The sequence below is a fragment of the Emiliania huxleyi genome (genome assembly GCF_000372725.1).
Source record: "Emiliania huxleyi CCMP1516 unplaced genomic scaffold EMIHUscaffold_351, whole genome shotgun sequence".
NCBI classification, from domain to species: Eukaryota; Haptophyta; order Isochrysidales; family Noelaerhabdaceae; genus Emiliania; species Emiliania huxleyi.
The window spans coordinates 80326-103710 of NW_005199353.1; the positions used below are offsets into that span (position 1 = coordinate 80326).

Consider the following 23385-nt stretch of genomic DNA (forward strand, 5'->3'; position numbering starts at 1 on the left):
TACACCGTCCTCGCACCTCGGTCGTTGCACACACGTCCGGGTATAAAGCCGTCCGACTCGAGAGCGTGGCTCTCAACAATGTCCACGCACTGACTGGAAAGGGGCCTTTTCACGGGGTCTTCATGGGGGCGCGATGCTGGTGGGGCTGCTGAAAATCAAATCGACGAGCATAAAAAGAATTTCGGTATGACTGCACTCCAAGTGCTCCAAGTGCCGCACTGGGCACGGGACCCGGACAGCGCCAACAGCCAACACCCAACCGTGGAGGTACAAGTGTGGTTCTCTCTACTCTCTCGAAACGAGGAGAGTGGATCTTGAGCAACGACCCACCAACACAGGAGATAAAAGAAATCGCGCTCCGTCATGCGGATGGGAGGGGCATGTGCGGGCCCAGGCCCCAGCCCCCCACAGGGCGCTGCCTGGGCGCTGTGCTCCAACTCGTCCATGGAGCATGGTCCAAGGAGAGTCCAAGCGCGTCGGCTCCAAGTGAAAATAATGAGCGGCAGGCGCGGCAGTGGTCCAGGTGCCCCAAGTGCCATTCTTTTAAACGAAAGCTGTAAGCTCACAGAACGCCGTTCGCCGCGAGGAAGCCCCCGACCAGCGCGGCGCTGACCGCGGCCGCGCCGCCGAGCAGCTTGAGGTTGGGCGTCAGGTTGTCGAGCGCCTCGCCCGAGCGGAACTCGAGCGGCGACTCGACCATCCCCTTCAGGTAGGACGCGCTGCCGCTGACCCTCTTGCCGGCGGGCAGCCACGCGTCCGCCTCGAGCCTGCCCGCCGGCGAGTCGAGCGCGCCGATGCACATGCCGCCGCGCTCGGCGCTCGGCTTGCCGCAGAAGAAGAGGCGCAGCCCGCCGCCCTGCCGCCCGTCGGGAGGGCCCCGTCACTGGCGTGGCGGCGCGCGAGCCGGCGGGCGCGAGGCGGGCGGAACGGAGTGGGGGAGGGGAGGGGCGCGCTCGGGGAGGGGCGCTCGTGCGGGAGGCATTGGTGGGGCTGTGCGGCCGTCGCGCCGGCAGAGCGACCGCGTACGGCGTGCCCACAACCTGCGCGGTCCAGTCGCCGCCCGCGCCGCCGGGCTCGAGCAGCGGCGGCAGGTCGAGCCGCTCCCAGCTGCGACCACCTACGTGGCACGCCGCGGGGCGCGTCATGCACGCGCCGGCTCGACGGCCGAGCCCCGTCCCCCCTCTGTGTGGCCGCCGTCGGCGCTCGCCGCGCCGCCGAGCCGGTGGGTCCCGCTGCCAGCCTCGACGCCCTCGTAGATCATCAGCAGCCGGTCTCGCCACGGGACCACGCAGCGCGTGCCCACGCCCTGCTCGTCCCACGCGCCTGCGGCACGCCGTCCGGCGCCTGGGGGTGAGCGGGCCCTCGGTTGCACGCGCGCGCCCCGCGCGCCCCGCGCGCGCCTCCCTCTCCGGGACCGAGCGCGAGCCCTTCGCGCGTCCAGCTCGCGCCGCCGTCGTCGCTCCTACAGGGAGGGCTCCGAGAAGGCTCTCGGAAGGCTCCTCGCAACCTGCGGCTCCGCGTCGCCGCCGCCGCTCCGGCAAGAGAAGGCGCGCCAGCGCCGCCCGTCGAACGAGTGGTAGAGCATCCGCCACGGGCCGCCCGTCAGCGCCGGAGGGAGCACCCGCGGCCAGGAAGCAAACAGGCCTTCCGCCGCGTCGGCGCTGACGACGGGCTCGGGCTCGCGCGCCCAGCTCAGCCCGCCGTCCTCGCTCGTCGCGCGCCCGATTCGCATCCGGATGCCGGCCGGCGCGCCGTCGACAGCCTCGTCGCCCGCCGCGAGGTAGTACATCGTCAGGCTCCGGCCGTCCTCATTCCAGTGCACGTCGCCCACGCCCACGTGGAGCGAGTCCCACGCGCCGCGCTCGCCGGGCGCAAACACGCACTCATCCGTCGCCCGCGTCCAGGTGAGGCCGTCGGCGCTCGTGGCGAGGCCGCACTTGCCCGTCGGCAGGAACGGCGTCGCGGCCGCGTCGGACCAGGTCCCGTCCGACCCATAATAAAACATCCGCCAAGGATCGCCGGCCACGCCTTCGCGCGGCAGGAGCACCACGGGAGAGGCGACATTGGACGAGTCCCAGCGGCCAGCGGCCGACGGCTGGAGGACAGGCAAGGTGCGTGTGGCGACGGTGCCGGTGCTGGTGGCGACGAGAGCGGAGAGCATTTCGCGCAACGCTGGGCAGGCCGCAGGCCGCCCAGCTGGATCGAAAGCGATTTCTTTTTTATGTGGCTCGACAACAAATTTCTCCTACTCCCTGCCCACTCCATGCTGTGATTCTCTGTGAGCTCTGTGCTGGACGCCAGCACAGCCTCGCCCTCACCGCCGACGGAGCCGTCTGGAGCTGGGGCGACTGTCGGCGTGCAGCTAGCTAGCTGGTCGGCCAGCCGGGCGGCGAGCGCGCGGTCCGGCGCGAGAGGACGCCGCGGCGGGCTTGACCGGCCTGGCCATGGAGCGCCGGCTCAGGCAGGGCGCGGTTGAGGGCGAGAGCGAGGGCGCGGGCGGGCTCGGGCCGGTGCTGCCCGTGCCGGTCGAGCCGAGGAGGCGAGGAGGCAAAACTGGCGGGGAGAGGGCGTCGGAGTGGAGCGGGCCGTGCACCGCGGAGGAGGCCGCCGCGCACCTGCGGCTGGGCGCGCAGCGGGCGTCGGAGGGGGCGGGGGCGGAGAGGGGCGGGAGGGGGTGGGTTGCATGCAGCCACCGGGCCGTGCATAGATACCGGTAGACAGGGGCGGTTTGATCACGGACCGCACGTACGTGTTCGAGATGGTGGCCGACGAGGATAATAAAGAAGAAAGAAAATTTGGAGTGCCCCGCCCCTTGCCTCGAATTCGTGCCTCACAACCTCAGCACAACCCGCCCCAGGTGCACAATCCCCACGGCCGTGAGCTCCGATGGTGGCGGAAGCCACCGCCGCCGTCCCCTTCACCGCCGTCCCCGGCTCCGCCACCTACGCCACCGTCTACTCCGCCTAGTTGGCGATGGAGAGCAAGTCGTGGAGCCTCGAGGCTAAAGGTGGAAGTAGCAAACAACTCCGGCTATGTCAACATCGGCGTCGCCGTCAACGCGTCGCTTTCCAACGTGAACGAGTACAACTATCACCTCCACGTCGGCTGGAAGGACGGCGAAAATTGCGGCGCCTCCACCAGGGGCGGCCACTACGACCCCACTCGCGCGTGCGGCGGCGCATCGGAGGCCTTGTGCGAGACAGGTCGCCCGGGACTCGCACACTCGCTTACCAGGCCGACTCGCCGGACTACGCCAAGTGCAGCACCACCAACCAAGACAAGTGCGAGGTGGGCGACCTTTCGGGCCGCTCGGGCAAGGTCTCCGTGGGCGGCACCACGCTCACATCCTTCTACTTCCCGGCCTTCAAGACCGACTTCGAGCTGAACAACACCATCGACTCCCCCACACGCCGCGTTCGCGAGCCCGCCAAGTGGAGCTCCCTCGTGATGCACTGCGACACCTCCGGCTGCGGGCCGCGTGTGGGGTGTGCCAAGTACGAGAAGGTTGACTGCGAGGTGGTCGAGGCAGACTTCGTCAGCGTCTTCGGCGAACCGCGCCGCTAGGCGGCGGGGAGGTGCGGAGGCCCCATAGCCGCTTCCCTCGCGTGCTTTGCACCCTCCGCGGCGATCGTGTGCACAACACGTGACGAGGGCGAGGAAGATGGCCATTCGAACCGCCTCTCGAACCGCGAGGCTGTGCCGTCCGGACGACTTACTTCGTCCCGATGGCCCCTCGCTGCATGCGCATGTGAGACCCTCTCCCGCTTGGGGGTCTGTCTCTCGTCTGTTTCTGGTCTGTCTGAGGTACGGACGTACGGTAGCGCGTCAGCCGTCACGTCGTGGGATGCTCGTTCGCGATCGTCCGTCCGTCTAAGTGGGTGGGTGGAGGGTGTGTTCGGGATCCGTGCGACCCGGCCGCCCGCCGATGATCGGACCGAGTGTCCCATGCATGTGTATGTTATGGCGTGGGTGTTTGTTCATTATATGAATCTTGAATGGTTCGGGATCCTCACGTCGATATGCATGCCACACACTGTCGTATGCCGTGCCCCTCAACCTCGGCCGCAAATGCGTCCATACACCATACCAACTCAGCCCTGCGGCGGCTGAGGCCGAGACGGAGCGCGATCCGAAGCCGAACCCACATAAGACATGCGTCAGCCGTCACGCTTGGCGATGGTCATGGTGGATGGAGCTCGAAGACGCACGCGCACGAGATCCCCCTTGCCCATGCCAAATAAATAAACAAAACGGTCAAGCTCTGAGACGAGATGGGATTTAGGGACATACATGAACATGTGTCCCCGCCCTGCACGATCTTGGTGTGAGGGATCTTCAATCCGCCTTGCTTAGGGGACCCCTAGGCTTAAAAGGGTGGGCCCTGGGGCGCCTGCGGCTTAAACGGCTTAAAACTTGCCATGGCAAGTTTTAAGAGCTGCTGGGCCGCCGATTCCTTAAACGGTCTTAAACGCTTAAACGGTGCGGGAGAGCTCCCGAGGTCGATGGTCCGGGAGGCTCGGTAGACACGCCGGAGGCCGGGAAGCTGGCTACAGTCAGCTAGCACGCGTCCCCTATGCGAGTATGGCTCCTGCCAGTGCACCAGACTTACAGATGTGTCTTCAGAGGCGGGTTTGTGCCTAATAACGGCAGTATTGGAGAAAACGGCGCGGAACCCAGCGACGCGTGCCGGCGAGGCCGATTTTCTTAAACGGTCTTAAAAGAGGGACCCCCCGTGCCTGCAATCTCTTAAATGGCAAGTTAAGCCCCCAAACCTCCTCGTTTCTTATAAGGCCTTGAAAAAATACGGGCCTCAGAACCCTAGGGGTCCCCTACTTAAGCCGCGTTGTGCCCATGTGCCCTTCTGCGTTCTTGAAGCCCCCGGTTCTGCGTTAATTTTAGAAATTTAACGAAATAGTCGTAGTCACCGAAATATGTTTAGCGGTCGTGTGCTCAACGCATCCCGAGTTTACGGCCCGCACGTCCTCATCTCGACCGACCCCCTCATGCTCATCACCTGACTCCACATCGCCCGCCGCGCCGCCGCCCCGCCCCCCGCGGCCGCGCGGCGCCCCGCGCCGCGCCCCCCGCGGCCGCGGCCTGAGGTGCGAACTCCTGTCGACTGAGCACTGACATGAAAGACACCAACACTTAGCTTTATACTCCGCGCAATACTGTGTTGGTGAACGGTAGGAACGGGTAGAAGAAGGAAAAAGTACTATGCGATGGCGGCCGACCAGACGCGGCCCGCCGTCTGCCGAGAGAGAACGCCACTCGGGAGCGATGACCGAAGGATGCGGTGGGGGGGGAAGGGGGGGGCACCGTCATCCGGCCGCCTCCTCCTTTGCTGCAGCGGCTGGCGCTGTCGTCACGCGCGGCTTCTTGCGGATGGCAAAGGGCGCGTCATCTCCGCCGCCGGCGGGGTTGGAGGCCGCCTCGGCCTCGGCCCGCCGCATGGCCTCGTCGGCTCGCGCGTGCTTTCGGTCGCGCGACGCCTGCTCGCGCGCCGCGCCGTCGCCCGCCGCCGCCTTGTCGAGGGCCTACACGCCACCCGCGTCACGCTCAGGCGACAGCCTCTCTGACGCGCAGCGCCTCGCAGATGCCCCGCCTGCAGCGCGCTGCTCAGCGACTTGCAGCGCCCGTTGATGTCCTTGATCGCGCCCACGGGCGGCATGCCCGCGGCGGCGTCGACGGCCGTGCCGACCACGCCGAGCCGCTGCCGCAGCTGCCCCAGCGCCGCCTCGCTCGCCGGCTCGCCCTTCTCCCCAGCTGCGCGCGCGAGCCACGCGTCGATATCGGCGCCGGCGGCGTCGGCGGCGCGAACGATGGCGGCGAGGGCGATCTGCTGCGGCGAGTGCAGCAGCGGCGCGTCCGAGCACAGGGCGAGGTTGAGGAACTGCCGCGCAGAGGCCTCGACGGCGTCGGCCGCCGCGGGAGCGAGGACGGGAGGCTCGGCGGGCTCGCCGCCACCGCCGCCGCCACCGCCGCCGCCACCGCCGCCGCCGCCGCCGCCGCCGCGCAGGGACTCGAGCGCCCCTCGGAGCGCGCGGAAGGGCGAGCGGACCACCAGCTCGTAGCCAAGCAGCGAGAGGAGCCGCGCCTGCAGGGTGAGCCGCGCCGATCTGGCGGAGACCGCGGCGCCGACGGCTGCGGCTGTGCGGTGTGGCGGGTGTGGCGGGTGTGGCGGGGTGGTGCCGTGGAGTTGGGGGTGCGGTGGGCGTGCGCACGGCGGCCGAGCCTCAGGCATGCGATGGGATCCGGGGATTGAGAGGCGGGCGGGCGAGGCGGGCGGGCGAGGCGGGCGGGATCCTCGTTGTCGAGAACCGATCGGCCCGCCGCGGAGCGCTCGGGCTGCTCCTTCTCCTCCTGCTTGAAGTGGCGAGAGTACTTGACGAGGACCGTCAGCGGGATGTGCTCCTCCTCCACCTTCCCAGCCAGGTAGATCGCGCCGAGCAGCAGCTCGCGCAGCTCCACCTCGACGACCGACTTGCGGAGCAGCGCGCGGCGCACGAAGTAGTGTGCCGTCGTCATGACGCGCGGGGTGAAGCGCTCGGGCGCGTTGGAGTTCTCGGTGCGGCCCATCTCCTGCATCTTGTGGTGCCAGTACTGCTGCAGCAGCAGCTCATCGGAGACCGCCAGCCGGGCGGCGGCGGGCACCGGCGACGCCTTTGCGAGCCTCTCAGCGACGTGCCGCACGCGGGTCTCGCGCATCGACGCAAGCTGGGCCGCGGTGAAGGTCCAGTGCCGAGCCTGGGACGACTCGGCGAAGTTCATGATGCTGCAGGCACAGCTGCAGGCACTGGGAAAGCGCCGCTTCGCGCAAAGCTACGATTTCTTTTTTCTTGTCTCTACTCACCGTCCATAACTGCCATAAGGGCCCATAACAGCCATAAACCCATAACATGTTATGGGCTGCTATGGGAGGGCCGTCCCGGGTCCACGGTGTTATGGCCCGAGAGGCCACGCCGGACTGCTCGCCGCTGGAATTTTCGCTTCGCGCGCTGCCGCGCGCGCGCGAGGTAGGTTCGGCATCGATCGCCAAATATTTTCTCTTTTGCCCTCAAGTTAAATTCAATAACATCAACCTGCGTCCTTCCTGCCTCCTGAGGCTGAGCGATGGCTTCAGATTGCTCAATCAAGACCCGCCCTCCCCCCCCCCCCCACCCACGCAATTTGCTTCCCGTTTCTAACTCGTACTCTCTGCAGCTCTGCACGCTTCCCTCCATTTTTAACTTGTATGTCTTTCTATGTCTTTCCCGCAATTTAACTCACGTCCTTTTTCTTTCCTTTTTCCACTCCATGTCTCGAGGTTTCTAAAAAGTGGAAGCTGGCTGCTCCCGCTTTTTAGTAGTTAAAGCTCCGTGCGCGCCAGTCCCGCGTGCCAGTGTCGTGCGAGGGGCACTTGGAGTACTTGGAGTGCTATGAGGTGTTATGAGGTGTTATGAGTGCTATGAGGTGTTAAAGAGCGAGGGCCCGGCACGGCGCCCTACTGCTGGTACCTGCAGATTTCCGGCGAGCCGACCTGGGACCAGGAGTATACGTCATTCAAGAAAATGAAGGACATGTGGGACGGCTGGACAGGCAAGAATGAACGACGTGCGCAGGCCCGGCGCGAGAGCGCGCAGCAGCAGGAGACGGATCGCCAAGGCCACCGTGACAGCTATCGTGATGCAGCTGCTGCTAGTCGTGCTGCCACCAACGCGGCTTCCACGGCGCTGTTGCCCCACGAAGAGGCGCAGGCTTCGATCCTCGAGTCACGCGCAGGCGCAATGGCGGCAACTCTGTTGGGAGCAGTGGGCGCCGATGGGCTCGTTCCCTTTAAGCCGATGGTGTTGGGCTTTGAGCGGCGCCGACATGAGCAGCTGCAGATGTGCCCGCAACTCTGGGGGGTGGCGTATAAATTTGCGGGGGAGGACGGTGCACGTATGATTGTTGACAGCCCTGAATGGTTGCACAATTTCCAGTGCCACGGCCCGCACTGCGAGCAGCCAATTTTCGAGCCTCACACGAGCCCGTCGGATTGCCGGCTCATCCACTTGTGCGACGGACGTGGCGAGACAGATGCAAGGGACGCAGCAGCTCTGCCTTCATTGCCGCGTTTGCCACCCATCAGCCTACCTGTGCCACATCTCGAAGACGTCAAGAGCCGCTTTGAGTCAGGAAGATCCAGCGGGATCATGTACGACGCAGAGGCGGAGGCGGCACGCCAGGATTGGGACGGCGAGCATGGCAAAGCAGAGCCCTTCTATGCTGTGTGGAACGGCCCCAAGCTTGACTGGCCAGCGTACCTCAAAGCTGAAGTCTTCGAGGGCGACCCGTCAAGGTGGCTAGAGATTCAGGTGCAGTCGTCAGCAGAGGATGATGCAAGCGGACTCTCTCGACACTCGAGAATGGAACTGGCTTCGCTCGCGGTGGGATGACACAAAGGCATTGACCTGCGATCAAACTCTCGAACCCAATTCAATCTTTGCAGATTGGCGGCTAGAGGGTATGGGTGGACGAGGGAGTGAGGGGCTACTTCCTCCGTGGTTGCTGATTCGGCGCGTGCTCGCCATCATGGAGTCACGGTTGCAAATGCACGGGCGCCGGCTGTGGTGGCGTTCCGTCTTCTACGCCCCACCTGGCTTTGCAAAGGAGCCTGACTCGCGACACGTCGAGTGCAATCTGGCCCTCATTTCCCACATGCAGCTGGCAGGCCTCGGCGAGCGGCGATTCGACAAAGAGCGGGCACAGTACCTCGGCAACGAGCTCAACCTCGTCGGTGGCATGCCCCTCGAGCGACAGCGTGCCAACTGGCATGGCTGGAACGGCCGATGGGGTGAGGCATTCTTTTCGACGGGTGGATCAAGTTCGAACTTCTGGAACAATTATCTTTTCAACAGCCACCACAGCATCGAAACGCCGTGGTGGTGCCCGCCATGGTGCCCGCAGCGAAACCAGTGGATTGGGCACCGGCCCCTGGGCGGCTGCGACACGTGTGTGCTACCACCAAACTTTGCGTTGCCGTACCTCTGCACGAATGACGGGCGGACCAAACACCACATTCTCAAGGCGCTCGTCGACCTCAACCAGCGGCAAGGCGCACTGTGCAAGCACCACTACCATCCCGAGATGGCTATCCTCGAGCACCTCACCTATGATAACTACGTCCACGATTGCTGCCGTCGGGCCGCAGAGGGGCCGCCATCGATGTGGAGGGACGCCGAGCGATCCCTGCAGGAAGAGATGGCGCGGCGGAACCCTCTGCGGCCCTCCACTTCCTGGCAACCTAGGTATGGCCCCACCCGCTGCTGCGGGCTTGAGATGCGCTCTGCTACCACCGACCAGCCCTCCTGGGCCTTTGCTGCGCCGGGATACTGCTGTGATCATTGGCAGCTCGGGCGCGCAACCATGACCGTACTTGGCTTTCGACCAGTGCCAGGCGGCGAGACGGAGCAAGGGATTACATACGCAAAGTGGATGCAATGCTCTGAGTGATTCTGAGATCAGGTTGGGCGACTGGCAGACATTTCAAAAATTTGGCGCCGCAGGCGCCCGCTGCGTGCCCACCATGGTTGGGCGCGCAGCGAAGAAAATTTTGCGCTCTCGACAGCCTTTTCTAATAGGAAAATGGCCTCTACTCGGCGCCATACCGCTTGTCGGCGCACAGCGGAGTTCGCAAGCCGGACCTGCTGCCTTCCCTTCTACGTACACTTTCAGAATGGAGGCTCAAACGCAGCGCAGGGCTCAGACCAAGTGCAAGTCGATTTGTACCACAAAGTTGGTAGACAGTGCCAAAACCGCGGAACCGAAAATGGCGTTTAATTTCGCGCACCTGCTGTCCGCCGCCTGTGGCGGCGCTCCGCACCGCTTGAGGCGCCTGCGGCGCCCCTGGCGGCGCGCTGTCCGCGCGCCCCTCTGTGGTTTTCGTGGGAGGCTCGGCTCTCGTAAGTCTCGATTTGTACAGGATTTCGACGTTAGTGGCAAAACTGCGGAACCGAAAATGGCGTTTAATTTTGCGCACCTGCTGTCCGCCGCCTGCGGCGGCGCTCCGCGCCGCTTGGGGCGCCTGCGGCGACCCCCTGGCAGTGGCAGCAGTGGTGTGTACGGCTGCGGGTGCGCCCGGTACACAAAACCGGCGCTCTATGGCGTGCTCCGGGGGAGCACGACTACGCAGTCGTGGCTTCCACACGCGAGAGAGTGGCTTCTATATTTACGAAAACATTGGGCGTCCCTAGTGCCGCATCCATAAGAAGTGACGTCACGGTTCCAGGAGCGCCTGGCGCGGCACAGCTTAGAGTGGCAGCCGAGCGCCGGCCACGACTATCGAGTCGCCGTCGCGGAGCTGAGGGCTGGCCGACGGGTGGCGCGGTCTTCCTCCCAGCGCCGCCCATCGGTCAGCCCTCAGATCGATCGATCGGCGCTCAAAGTCGCTTCAGATCCGAGAAAGCTGCTGGCGCCGCTGCCGATCCCAGCCGCGACGCCAGCAGCTTCCTCTGCTCTCCAATGCGCCGAGAAGCGACGCGGCGGTGCTCGGCTCGCCATGCACGATGACGGCTCCGCTGGGTGCTCGTCGGCCGGTCCGGTGGCACCCTATTCGCGCGTCACCTGCCGCCGCCGACGACAGCCTCGCGCCGCCGCTGACTAACCTGATCTCAGAATCACTCCTCTGGAGAACGCTCTTCTCGTCAACATGCCAGTGAGCGCATCTCTGAGCTGCATCAGCACGTGATCTTGCCGAGCTTCGATCCGAACGGAGAGTCACGAGTGGACCGCATCGCGCGAGCCGTGCTCAATGCGCCAGTACCAGCTGTGGTGCCTACCGTGGCCGCTCATTCCTCTCTACAGTGCATGGAGTGTGAGGAGTGAGGATTGGTGTCCCATTAACATTATGACTTTCTTACCTCTTGTGACTAGTGAGTGCTTCTTTTCGGCGCCGCCGCGCCGCCACCCCTTTTGCGCAGCAACACCTTAAACTTCATGGCCCTCCAAATTCGCGGGTCGGAGCGTAGCGGAGTGGGACCCGAGTTTGAAAAAGGCGACGGACGCTTGCGTCCTAGCCTCCAACAACGCCTCCCCGGCGCAGAGGGGCCCCCGGAGGGATGCTCAACCGCTCCACGCCACGCCGCTTGCGGCGATCCTATTCCCAGCTCCGCTGAGGGCCGATGGGTTATTTCTTCTTGCAGAGACGGCAGCAGCACGCGCGATACGAGCAGCGGTTCCCTCGCCAGGGAGTCGCTGCACTTCACTTCTGGCCATGGAAGAAGACAGCCCCATCGAGAAGCAGGTCAAGGAGCTCGAGCATCAGATAGCGCACCTCCAGCGATCCAACGCCGAGATGGAGGAATTCCTGAGAGAAAACACCGATGCGGAGCTGCGCGCAGCGATCGGCGAGAACATCGTCACGATCGCGCGTCGACGCGCCATCGTTGAGGATCTCCGAAAACTTCTGCCTGAGCGAAGCGGCCCCACCGTGGTAGCACCCAGTGGAGCGGCGGTTCTGAGCGACGTTGACGGCAGCATGCTCCTCTGAAGCCTTGGCAAGACACTCAGCCAGCGTGGCTGCCGCATGTCCTGTGCGCAACCCCTGACTTCGGCGCTGTGAGGCGTCCCCGTCGTCGACCAGACGCCGATCCTCTTCACGCCGCTGCCGGAGCTGTGTAGGGGCTGATTTGGGCACCATGGACTACAGGATCGTGTTGCGCATATAGTCACCACCATCATGCTTTCTTGCGCACCCCGCACACGTGTATGCCAGTGCGCTGAGATTAGCACTCTCTGCGAGGCAGCGCTAGGCAGGTGCGAAACGAGGTCAAATCACTTCACGAGTTCATTTTGCGACACGAATGCGCATAGAGATACGAGAGAAACGCATTTTCGTTGAGGCCCACGCACTTCGGACGTGCATCTTTGAGTGTCGTTCAGGTTCACAGTACGGCTTCAACACAATCACAGACCAAAAAAGAGAGCGACCAGCAGTGCGAGCAGACCCCACTCCCCAGAGTGGGCAGAGCTCTCTTTTTTTCGTTTGTTTTTACCCAATGTGTAGGAAATGGGGCCCCCAGCAAAAGCATACACTATAGTTATCCCGGCACCTGCGGCCCCATGCGCTGGAGCTGATTAGGTGAGGTGCGTGGGAAGCATGCAGTTTTATAATTTAAGAATCCCCGCAACAGCAGCCGGTACAGTAGCATGAATGCCACTCAGGGCGGCGGGGTCCGAACCGGCCAAGTAGCCCGGGAGATGCGGTGTTCGTCTCGTCGAGACACTAGAGCCGCGTCGGCAGAGTGCCGCATTACTCGAGTGTCTCGACGAGACGAACACCGCATCTCCCGGGCTACTTGGCCGGTTCGGACCCCGCCGCCCTGAGTGGCATTCATGCTACTGTACCAAACTGCATGCTTCCCACGCACCTCACCTAATCAGCTCCAGCGCATGGGGCAGCAGGAGCAGGGCAATCATCAGTGCAGACGCCGGGACGAGCCGGTCCATCGCTCTCTTCCGAACCTCGCTGACGATAGCATCGGTCGGCAGGCCAGACAGCATGCTGAGTGATGGCGGCGAGGACCGCGCAACGCGAGCTTTCCGTGATGCTGCTTGCCGGGCCTGCAGTCGCCTGACAAACCCCGCCGATGGCACCCAAACACTACTGTTGGCCGCCATGATGGGACTAGCACGAGCCTCCGGCGGTGCGCTTCCAAAGACAGCTAAGGGTGGCCGTTCTTCGGCGGCGGAATCAGCAGCAGCATCAGTAGCAGGCACGTCCGAAGTGTCAATCACGCCGCGCTCCCACGAGGGATGCTGCTCCCACACCCGCGGCTGTTCCCAATGGTGTAGGCTAGCCTTTAGGGCGGGGGTGCTGTGCTGGTACGGTGCCTTCGGAGCCACCAAGGTTGGGGCGATGTAAGATGAGAGGAGAAGTAGAGCCATACGAGGTGGCGCCTGCGACGTGCGTCCGCCAGCGGCGCTCGATCTCACGAAAGGAGTTTCCGTGCCACCTTGGGTCCACGTGACTCCATGAGCTGTGAACAGACCAGCGCACAGCGCCATAAGACGTATTTTCTTCTCAATAACAAGGCTGTGATTTTTTTACGAGCATCCTTCCTTCGCGCGGGAGTCGGAACGCCGGACTGCGGACACGTGCCGCATTCCATCCATCCAGTGAGTGGCTTTCTTGGTTTCCTTTGGGAGATTCACAAAGAAAGAATTTAACAAAATCAAGTCTCAAAGAAAGAAAGAAAACAAAGCCAAACGAGGGATGGGAGGAGCTAGAAGCAAGAAGGAGGACAGGGTCGTCCCACGTCTCCCAAAAAAAAACAAAAAATGACGTGTGAGTGTTAGAGTTGTTTGTTTGTGGTATTGCTAAAAATCTCTCTCGTCCCCACCTCTGCACGAGCAGGATCGTGAGCGTGCACCTCGATCCTGTACCGTGTTTGTTATCGGACCCCCCCCCAATGAACACACCAGTGAGGGGAGGGCGAGACGATCGTCGATCGAGGGGTCCCGTACCATGCGGAATCGACTCTATCTATCCAGTTTGCTCAAGTGCTAAATAAATAAATAAAAACGGACACCTCTCTACTGTGAGATGGGTAAAAAGGAACAGGTCCCCGCCCTTGCGATCTTTGTGCAGGGTTCTTTGTGGGTGTGGTCGGCGACTAGCCGGGGTCGTCCTCCCGATGGGGGACTAGCACTAGCCGTCTTCCACATGGTCCCTCGGGTCCCTGCTGCTCCTAAATTAGGGGGTGCACAGCGCCCCAAAATCCACCAGTGTGGGATTGCTCGCACAAAAATTTGACTCTGAATAGCTCGCAATGTACCTTTCTGAGCGCTGTGGTCGCCGCAGACTGGCTCCGACTTGACGGCGGCATGGAGGCATGATGCCTCCATGCCGCCGTCAAGTCGAAATCGACATGCAGCTCGATGGTTTGCCCGAAAGGTACATAGCGGCGTTTGGTCGACAAACAGCGCTGCGACCGCGATGTGGCGGTGGACATGCTCCCATGTTGCCGACGCGGCGCCGGAGTGGCCGGCGCTGCTCGCCGCGACCACGACGGCTACTCAGATGCTCCGGGCCGACCCGTCCTACCCGACGGTGGCACTCTTCCACGTCTCGTTCACGCTGAGAAAAATCTGAAACGGCGTGCAGCAGAGTCGCCGACGAGTTGGTCCGCGTGACTCCTCGTGTCCCGTACCGTTCTCACACATCCATAAACTCACTTTGGCCTCACTGAAGCGATGCCTCAATCCTGAATCCTCAGATTTTAGATTGGGACGCTGTGCACCCCCGACCTAAATCTCTTCGTACTCCCTTAATGTGGGTAAACGAAAGTAGCGTATACGCTACTATGAAAGAAGAAGCCGAAAAAAGACGCCGGAGTCAGTCCGCCCGAGCCAGCCAGCTGCCGGCTCGCACGGCAGCCTCTTCCTCTCGACCAGCCTCAACTTCCGTACAGTCAGCATTTTGTCGCTGCGTGCTCGTGGCCAGCTGTGGCGGCGGTCGAAGTTCGCCCAGGTTCGGTGACGAGCGCCAGACGATAGTAGTGTCTCTGTTCGCCCTGTGCATGTCAGGCCAGGCTGCAGCAGGGCACTACCATCGTGCTGCCCTGTTGCAGCCTGACTTTGCCCACTGTGCACAGTCGCCAGAGCACCACCACCGCCCGGCATCGTGTCACGGCGAGCTCCTTCTGCGCCCGCTCGCGAGGCTCTCGCGCTGGCACACTTTGGCCATCTGCTGCTCGCGTTCGGCGAGCTCATCTCCGCACTCCTGCCACGGTGCCGTCACCACACACCTTCTGGCCGGCCTGAGCCGCGCGGGGTCGCCAGCGGGGGCAACGCGTCGACCTCTCTCTCTGGTGCACCACGGGCCGCAACGGCCTGCTAGCAGCGTGCGCGAGGAGGCAGTGTGCCGGCACAGTCGAGCCGGAGCATCGGGTTCTTGATGCTTGTGGGGTCAAGTCTGACCTTATGCGGCCTAATATGCAATAATAATGCTATGCTCTCACCCAGTCTTTTGAGATATTATCCCTCAAAGTCGAATTTTCGTTTACTGGTGACCATAGTAGTGTCTGTCTTGTTGCGAGATCTTCAAACGAATCCTTTAAAGTCTCGACAATCACTAAGCTGCTTATGTGGCACCGCAGAGGCTCCCTTGGGGATGCCTGAGGCCACCCCAACCACTCACTAGGCCGTACGTGGACGAATTGGCCGCTACTTTTTTCGTTTACCTACATTAAGGGAGTACATCCTCCTGCTGATCTGCTCAAGTGCTCAAGGGTCGGATTCACAGATTTTTTTTCCAGTTCACAGTTTTTGTTTTGAGTTGCGCACAAGTTTTAAAGTAAGTTTTCTCCACTCTCGACAGCTTCTGTAATCTGTATCTCTCTGACTCTGTGAGGTGAGTGAGAGTGTGTGTGTGTTATATGGACGAATATACATATCACTTAGTCACTGCGTTCGTTTATTACGCCTCGCAAGCACAATACGAACACGTTTAGTAGACAAGGTTGAGCGCGCGGAAATCGCGACATGCTACAGCTGTCGCTCTGATGTTGCAAACACGCATGACGGCGAGGGGATGCGAAACGTACCCCGCGCAGGAGGTGCCTCGCTCGGCAAGCTACTCGCGGTGGCAGCACGCACAGCGTTGCCGCCGCTCCCGCTCCAGCCACCGCCGCCATCCTCCCTGGCAGCCTTGCGCGCCCTCGCGCGCTCCCCCAGCTCCTCCAGCCTCGCCGCCCGCGCCCCCAGCTCCTCCGCCCCCTCCCCCCCCTCCGCCTCCATCTGCTGCCCGCACGCGGTCCGCCGCGCGTCCTGCTCGCCCGGCGGGCGCGCCCCATCCAGGCGACCTGCTCGCCGCTTCGTGCCCGCCTGCCCGGGCCGAGCCGGCGCGCCTCGGAGCCGCGCCGCCGCGAGCGCCGCGGGAGAGACTGGCCGCGGCGACTCGCGGAACCAGGCGTGGCCTGCGGCGGCGGCGGCGTCAAGCCGCTGCGTCGGGTCGTACGTCAGCAGGCCGTCGAGCAGCTGCAGCGTCGTCTCGGTCGGCCGGAGCCGCGCGAATGTGTGTGCGAGCTCGTTGAAGGGCTGGTCGGGCAGCGCGGGGCCGAGCGAGCGGAAGAGGGGCAGCGCGCTCATGCCGGGCCAGATGCGGTCCGACGGCGCGCCGAGCAGCTCGACCATCAGCTTGAGCTGCTGCGGCTCGGTCGGGCCGGGCATGAGCGGCCTAGGGTTAGGGTTAGGGTTAGGGTTAGGGTTAGGGTTAGGTGAAGGGTCGGGCCGGGCATGAGCGGCCGGTGCAGCAGCAGCTCGCCGACGACGCACCCGACGGCCCAGAGGTCGACGGGCGCGCCGTAGTGCTGCGCGCCGAAGAGGAGCTCCGGCGCGCGGTACCTGGAGGCCGTGCGAGCAGGGGTGTGGAGAGAGGGGCGGGTGTGGAGGGGCAGCCGGGTATGCAAGGGCAGCCGGTGCGGCGGGAACCAGAGCGTGACGACGCGAGGCGTGAGGGCGCCTGACGGCGGCGCCTCTCGCGCGAGCCCAAAGTCGCAGAGCTTGAGCTCGCCTGCCGGATCGGAGAGAGGCCAAGCGGAGAGGGGGTGAGGCGGGCAAGCCGGGGGAGGGGAAGCGGCAAGCGGAGAGGGGGTGAGGCGGGCATGCCGGGGGAGGGGAAGCGGCAAGCGGAGAGGCGGGAGGGCCGTCGTGGGCCGAGGGGGAAGGCGTCTGCAGAGAGAGGCGGGAGGAGGGAGCGACGGGGGAGGAGGGGGGAGCGAACGAGGCGAGAGGGAGAGAGCGCGCTCGCCCTTTGCGTTGAGCAGCAGGTTGGACATCTTGAGGTCGCGGTGCAGCACGCCGCAGCCGTGCAGGTGCTGCACGGCGCAGAGCAGCTGCTCGGAGAGGCATTTGGCCTCTGGGAGGGAGAAGGGAGTGGGCATCGAGTCGAGCAGCTTGGCGAGCTCGTACTCGCAGTACTCAAACACGAGGAATAGCGAGTCTGCCTTGGAGCCGACCACCACCTCCGCCAGCGTCACAATGTTGGGGTGCGAGAGACGCCGCAGCAGGCTCACCTCGCGCACCGACGTGAGCGGCATCCCCTCGCGGTCAAAGCCCGAAGAGGAGAGCTTGACGCGCTTGAGCGCGACGAGCTGGCTGCTCTCGCGGTCGCGCGCGAGGTACACGTCCCCGTACGTCCCCTCGCCAATCTTGTGCACTTTCGAGAAGACCGTGACCGGCCGGCACGGCTTATGCGAGGGCAAGATGGCGTCCGCCATCCGCTGTGGTACCCCAGCACAGCACCCACGGAGTGACTGTCCAGGAGGGCGACCACCGCGGAGACTGTGGACTGTGGCGGGGTGAGCTAGGGATCCACGCCGAGCGCGCTCGAAAAGCAAAAAAAAACGCGGCGCGGTTTTAAAAACAAAAAAATGTTTTTCAGGCATGCGTGGGCAACATTTTTTCCCGCGCCTCGACTTACACGTCCAGCTGTGCGTCCCCAGCGGCGGCAACGTGCGTGTGCATGGCAGCGCACAGGCATATACATGCAAACATGCAAACCCCGCTCCTCGTCGAGCCCGCTCCCGCCTTTTGCACTCCCGGAACAGTCCGCGTGGCGATCGGCGCCGCGCTATTCGCTCTCACTAACGCCGCCGCGACCTGCCTGTACCGACGCGAGGGTGCGAGCGTCGCCAGCCTCTACGTGATCCGCTCGCCGATCGTCTACTTTGCAAATGTCGCGCTCGTCGCTCTGCAAGACGGGCGGCAGGCCGCGGCCGACGTGCTCCTCCTCCGCACCGGGAGCGCCACAGCCACACGGCTGGCAATCACCCGCAGCCTGCTCAACACGCTCAAGCAGATCATACTCTCCGTCGCCTTCGTTTTCCTCACCTACGCCGACGCCTTCACCGTCTTCAAGGGCGTCGGCACCCTGAGCACCGTCCTCGTCGCGCGGAGGCTGCTCGGCTCCGGCGAGGCGCTCTCGCGGCGCGAGCTCGCTTGCGGGCTGCTCATTCTCGCGGGCATCACGCTAGTCGCGCAGCCGTCAGCGCTCTTTGGCCAGTGGCTGCCGCCGGCCGCCCCGCCGCCGCCGCCGCCGCCGCCGCCGCCGCCGCCGCTGCAGACGGGCGCTTCTCCTCGCGTGAGGCAGTGGGTGCCTCACTGCGGCGCCGGCCTCGCCTTGGCGGCGGCCGCGGGAGGGCTGTCCGCCTGCTCGGGCACGCTGATGCGGTACCTCTCGCAGGCGGGAGGGCCGCACGATGGGCGCACGCCGCCGGCGATGCTGCTCAGCTTCCTCACGGCCACCATGTTCGTCTGCAACGGCGGCGCGCACCTCGCCGCCCGCTACGCCGGCGTCACCGATGCGCCCGGGTGGCGCTGGGGCGCGTTCGTGCTCCCGGCTGGCGCTGGTGACTGGGCGCTTATCGCAGCCAACTGCGCGTGCACGCTCGCGGCTCACCTCGCGACGGCCGCGGGCTATCGGGACACGAGGGCGGGTATGGTCGCCTTTCTGCAGCTCACGGAGCTGCCGTGGGTCTACCTGCTCGACGTGTTCGCCCTCGGCGAGCCGACGAGCGCCCTCGCGAGCGTGGGCAGCGCCGTCGTGTTTGCGGGCGCGCTCGCGGCGGCGCTGCAGCAAGGGAAGACATAGTAGTTTCAGAGGCCAACCCTACTTTTATTTTTGAGCAGGTTTCCTCGATGTGTGCGCACCTAATATGCTATATGGCGCGCCTCCGAGCTCCACGCCGTTCCACACACATCCAGTTCCAGTTCGCAGTTGTCTGTCCGCGAACAGGAACACGCAGCTAAACCGAGCTATGCTAAAACGATGATATCGGCTCCGGGGGCGCTCGCATGCTCTCGTCTTACCACTTCGTACGTCTTGGTCTATTATGCACTAACCACTATGTGGCAGGTGTGCCATGGACAACGCACACATGGCCCCATGAGGTGGGCTTTGTGTGTGTGTACTTTTTACGCGTGGAAAACCCGGGGGGGCCCGGACGGACGCCAGCACACACCGGCTTACCACCTCCCACCTCTACCTCTAGCCGTGTGTGCTGGCGTCCGGGTCCCAGCGGGTTTTCACGTAACAAGAGTACACACGGATAGATTTCATGGCGCTGTGCCGCACCAGGCGCCAGGCTCCTAGGCAGGGGAGGCGTCGAATGCACCGCCAATCCTCTCTCTCTCTCTAGTAATCATCGCGGAGGGCTGCGGGCGGGGCCTGAGGAGGACCTCGGTGTGTGTGGGAGGAAGCTGAGTGGAATTCGGACTTTGTGTGTGTGTAGTACGTCTCCAAGTTACTATGTCTGAGCTCTCGCTCGGATAAGACCCCGCCCGCTCCCCCCCCCCTCCCCCCCCGCCGCCGCCCCCCCGCCCGCCCCGACCCAGCTAGGAGCAGAACATGCACCCCCCACTGCCTCCCGCAGGTGAGAAAGGACTCAATTCAATCAAACAATGGGCTCGCCCATACCGGAGTGGTTCGACTCCACGCAAACCCGGAGTGGTGAGGGGCTGGTCGCGCGATGGTCTCAGGCCCAGTGAGGTAGTGCATCCGACGGCCCGGATCCTGCTGAACAAGTTCCTCTTGTAGCTCGGTCGGTCACACCGCCATCGCCGTCGGGGAGAGGGGGGACGACACTGCTTTGGCAGCGTGCACCTCGATCCTGTATGTACCGTGTTTGTTATGACCCCCCCAATGAACACACCAGTGAGGGTGGGCGAGACGATCGAGGGGTCCCGTACCATGCGGAATCGACCCTATCCAGTGCTCAAGTGCTCAAGTAATCATCGTTCGCGCAAAATCGGCGCGATCGCCGCCGCCCGTCCTGCGGTCTCGAGCGGTCTTGCGCGCTGTGATATGGGGCAGAAACCGTCAAAGAAGGCAACACCGCCGCCCGCGAAGGACCCTCTCGAGGAGCTGTTCGAAACGGCTGACGTGGACAAATCTGGATCGATCGATGTCAAGGAGCTCAGCACCCTGATGACGGTTGCGGGAATCGGGGGGACGGCCTCCGAGGCTTTGTATGGCGCAAACATCCTGAACCCTATCGATGACGAGTTTGACGGTGTCCCGACGATGGACTGCACAGAGTTCTGCCTTTTCATGAAGGAGAAGCTCGGCGAGGACGCGGGAAAGGTGGCGAAGCAGATGAAGGATATGTTGGCTTTGCGTGCGCTGTTCGAGACGGGGATAGGGTCGCAAGATGCCTTCAGGGCAAGCGACGCGGACGGCGATGGCTCCCTAGACGTGGCTGAGCTCTCGAAGCTCATGGCGGCGGCAGGGATCGGAGGATCGGCGTCCGACGCCCTCTACGACGCCAACATCAACGACGTGTTTAGCCATGACTTCACCGACGTCGCGAAGATGGATTACACCGAATTCTTGCTCTTCATGAAAGACAAGCTCGGCGACACTGCGGGATACGCGGCGGCCCAGATGAAGGAGATGACCGCACTGAAGAGTCTCTTCGATGCGTGCGACAAAGACAAGTCTGGCTCGCTGGATGTCGAGGAGCTCAAGGTCCTAATCAAGGAGGCCAAGGTGCAACCAACCACAAACCGGCTTGTGTGGGGCAGTCGCCACGCCCCCTTACCTGCCCTCCTTCCCTCCCTAGGTGTCCGCCACGGCGGAGGACGCACTCTACGAATACAACATCCTCGACGTGTTTGAGAACAGCTGGGACAGCGAGGAGACGGAAATGACTAAGATGGACTACACTGAGTTCTGCCTCTTTGTGAAGGACAAGATTGGCACAGGGACGACGAAACAGACCGAGGCGCTCACGAAGCTGGTCACCACCATGAAGGCAGCGTCGGCAGCCTGAGCGTTGCTCTATTGATTTGTGCAGGCCCACATGATTGTCCCGTTATCCGTTGATTGTCAGAGCCAGCTGCGCTGGCCGGGCCGCTTATGGGGGACAGGGACCCGCACGCTTGCGTGTGCGGACATGGTGACCGTCATTGGTCAGACTGTCTTCACTCTCTATCTATCTATCTTGGTGTGAGAGTGAGTGAGAGAGAGTGCGAGATTTCTTCTGAGTGAGAAAAGAAAAAATCCCCGGACAACACTGGGCACGGGACAACACTGGGCACGGGAGTGGCGCGCACTCACGATGCTTGGTTTTCTTCCTTGCTTGCCACCCGCTGGGCGACCCGTCGCTTGGGGCCCCCCGGCCTACCCGCGCGGTTGCTCATCTCTGAGTCAGGCGTGCGGACACATATGGGGAAGCGCAAGCTCGCTGCAGCGCGCACGGCGCGGCCGCTCCAGGTCGGCGACGCTGTGAGGGCCAAGTACCTCGCAGACAAGCCACCGCCGCGATTCCTGCAGGGGAAATCGTCCGGCCGCGGCTACTACTTCCGCGGGCAGGTCTGTGGCGTGCACGCCGACGGCTGCGTGGATGTGTACTTTGCCGACGGACACTTTGAAGCGCGCGTTGTGCCGCAGTTCGTCACGCGTACCTCGCACTCTGTGCTGCGCCGCTGGCGCTCATCGGGCCACGATCTCATCGGGCGGCGCCTCCTGATCAGCGTGTTTGAGTTCGACAAGGCTGCGCACCGCGCTTTCGGCGCGCGCGTGGTCGCGTGGACCGAGGACGGGGGCTTGTTCCATGTCGTTCACGACGATGACGACGAGGAGGCGCTGACCGAGGCGGATATCTGGGAGGGGATCAAGAGGCTCGAGGCGGGCGCCTGCACGGGGCCGGCGGCTACGCCACCGCCGCCGCCGCTCGCCCCGCAGCGCCCGCCCCAGGGAAGCGCATCGGCGGGCCCGGCGGGCGGCGCGGGCGGCGCTGCAACGCCGCTTGGGCCGCCAGGTCCGGTGGACGACGACGCGGCGGTGCGAGAGGCTCTGCGCGAGCCCGGCAGCATGGCGGGCGTGCGCGAGATGCTTCGGCGAGCCCGAGCGGGCGCGGCGGCTCCGCGGCTGCAGCGCACTTCACCTCTGCACGAGCTGCTGTAGGCGCGTCCGCCTCGACCACTACGCTGAGGTGTTTGACGAGCAGGGCTATGATGACTTGAACCACATCCGGGCGATCGCCGTCGAGGGAGGCGGCGACTTTGAGCGCTTTGTTTGCCACGTTGGACTCAAGCCCGGCCACGCGGCGAAGGTCAAGAGCTGGTGCCGCAGCCTGCCCGTGGCCATGGCACGGTGAGGGCGCAGTTTTTCTTTATGTCCTTTTTTCGCGGTATTGGTACCCGGCTGCCCCAGGCTTTCGGCGCCATGGATTTGGACGAACTCGAAGGTCCCCTCGACGAGGCGCTTCGTCGTGCTCCCGGCCTGCTCCAGCACCCGTGCACGCGGGCCGCCGCCACGCGTGCGCTGCTCGCCCGGCTCCCGTGTGAGGAGGCACGTGGCGCTCGCTCGATCGCCGCCCTGCTGAGTGCGCACGGCGAGCGGTCCCTGGAGGTAAGCACGGAGATTTTTGCGGTGCTGCCGCTGCTCGACGCTCCGGCGTGTCGCGAGGTGCTGGGCCACCTGCCCACCCTTGTTGGCGGCTCTGACGCTGAGGCGGACGGGATGATGGAGGCGGCGCGCGCAGTGATGGCGGCGGACCGCTCGCTGCTCGTGCCTGCGATCGGTGCGACCGCTTACATGGCCCTGTGCCGCCCGAGCGCGCTCTGAGGAGAGCCACGCGAGATCGGCAGGCGCTCTCTCCGAGGCTTCGTTGCCGGCGTCGCACGCACACGAGTTGGCGCGTCTCGCCGCGGCGGCGCTGCCCCTCGCCGATGAGTCGGACCTGCCCACTCTGGTCCGCACGCTCGTCGGCTGCCTGTCCGCGCGGTCGGCCGGGCGGGTGCTGCGCGCGCTCCGCTCCGCCCTCGGCCCCGTGTCGAGCCAGACGGTCGGCCTGCTCCTCGAGGCGGCAACGCACCCAGCCCTCTCCCTGGCCCTTTCGCATGCGCCCCTGCTCCTGCACTGCACCCTGCCCCTGCCCTGCCACCCGCCCCTCCCCCACACCCTCCAGGTGGTTGGCCACGCTCTGCGAGTCTCCACGCCCGCCGTCTCGTCGCTCCTGCGCCTCTGCGCCTCCTCGCCGCCCCTCTCACGGTGTGCGCGAAGGCCCGGCTGCAGCCTCCGCCACAGCCGTACCTCACCACCTCTGCCACTGCCGCTGCCATCGCCGCGACCTCCGCCGCCGCCGCCGCCGCCGCCGCCGCCGCCGTCGTCGCCGCCGCCTCCTCGTTTTGGTCGCTGAGCCTCGTGCCCGCGCCTCGCGCCCGCCCAGGTGGGAACGTCCTTGTTCCTCCTGCGGCTCTCCCCCCGAGGCTTCCCCATCGCGCGGCGCTGTTAATCCCCCCGTCGGTTCTTGCCGTCGCCCTTCCGGCGCCTGGGAAGCTTTGTTTTCCTCTTCCTACCCCTTCGCCTGAATCGGGGTCCCTCCAGAAACCCGTTTCCCTTTGGGGTCCCCCTTCTTT

At 64.2% G+C, this 23385-nt stretch overlaps 6 protein-coding genes across 6 annotated transcripts; 3 read left to right on the forward strand and 3 right to left on the reverse strand.

The window, feature by feature from the left end:
• Positions 1-524: 524 nt before the first annotated feature.
• Positions 525-1213, reverse strand: EMIHUDRAFT_444688 (hypothetical protein; the record flags this gene model as incomplete). The annotated part of the gene is made up of 2 exons (XM_005772740.1): positions 525-1117; positions 1195-1213. Coding segments are annotated over 2 exons (431 nt in total), but the record flags the coding sequence as incomplete, so codon positions are not given.
• A 1231-nt stretch (positions 1214-2444) lies between these two features.
• On the forward strand, positions 2445-3564 carry EMIHUDRAFT_117607 (hypothetical protein; the record flags this gene model as incomplete). The annotated part of the gene is made up of 3 exons (XM_005772741.1): positions 2445-2674; positions 2968-3168; positions 3204-3564. The coding sequence occupies 3 exons, from the start codon at positions 2445-2447 to the stop codon at positions 3562-3564; spliced, it is 792 nt and encodes a 263-aa protein (XP_005772798.1).
• A 1757-nt stretch (positions 3565-5321) lies between these two features.
• Positions 5322-6771, reverse strand: EMIHUDRAFT_117608 (hypothetical protein; the record flags this gene model as incomplete). The annotated part of the gene is made up of 3 exons (XM_005772742.1): positions 5322-5492; positions 5549-6097; positions 6322-6771. 3 exons carry the CDS (start codon positions 6769-6771, stop codon positions 5322-5324), a joined length of 1170 nt encoding a protein of 389 aa, XP_005772799.1.
• Positions 6772-11233: 4462 nt separating this feature from the next.
• EMIHUDRAFT_316009 (hypothetical protein) lies at positions 11234-11509 on the forward strand (the record flags this gene model as incomplete). The annotated part of the gene is made up of 1 exon (XM_005772743.1): positions 11234-11509. One exon carries the CDS (start codon positions 11234-11236, stop codon positions 11507-11509), a length of 276 nt encoding a protein of 91 aa, XP_005772800.1.
• A 3941-nt stretch (positions 11510-15450) lies between these two features.
• Positions 15451-17343, reverse strand: EMIHUDRAFT_444689 (hypothetical protein). The gene is made up of 4 exons (XM_005772744.1): positions 16772-17343; positions 16453-16534; positions 16267-16365; positions 15451-16198 (listed from the first exon to the last, which is right to left on the reverse strand). The coding sequence occupies exons 1-4, from the start codon at positions 17238-17240 to the stop codon at positions 15508-15510; spliced, it is 1341 nt and encodes a 446-aa protein (XP_005772801.1). The 5' UTR covers positions 17241-17343; the 3' UTR covers positions 15451-15507.
• A 2482-nt stretch (positions 17344-19825) lies between these two features.
• EMIHUDRAFT_242114 (hypothetical protein) lies at positions 19826-20792 on the forward strand (the record flags this gene model as incomplete). Its single annotated transcript, XM_005772745.1, has 2 exons — positions 19826-20509; positions 20583-20792. 2 exons carry the CDS (start codon positions 19826-19828, stop codon positions 20790-20792), a joined length of 894 nt encoding a protein of 297 aa, XP_005772802.1.
• Between the last annotated feature and the right edge of the window lie 2593 nt (positions 20793-23385).

Excerpts from the sequence above, each read along its gene's own strand:
- EMIHUDRAFT_444689 (XM_005772744.1), bottom strand. The coding sequence starts at position 17,240 with ATGGCGGACGCCATCTTGCCCTCGCATAAGCCGTGCCGGCCGGTCACG. Across the intron at positions 16,535-16,771 it reads CCTGCTGCTCAACGCAAAGG|GCGAGCTCAAGCTCTGCGAC; the intron begins GCGAGCGCGCTC and ends CCGATCCGGCAG. Across the intron at positions 16,199-16,266 it reads GGCGAGCTGCTGCTGCACCG|GCCGCTCATGCCCGGCCCGA; the intron begins GCCGCTCATGCC and ends CCCTAACCCTAG.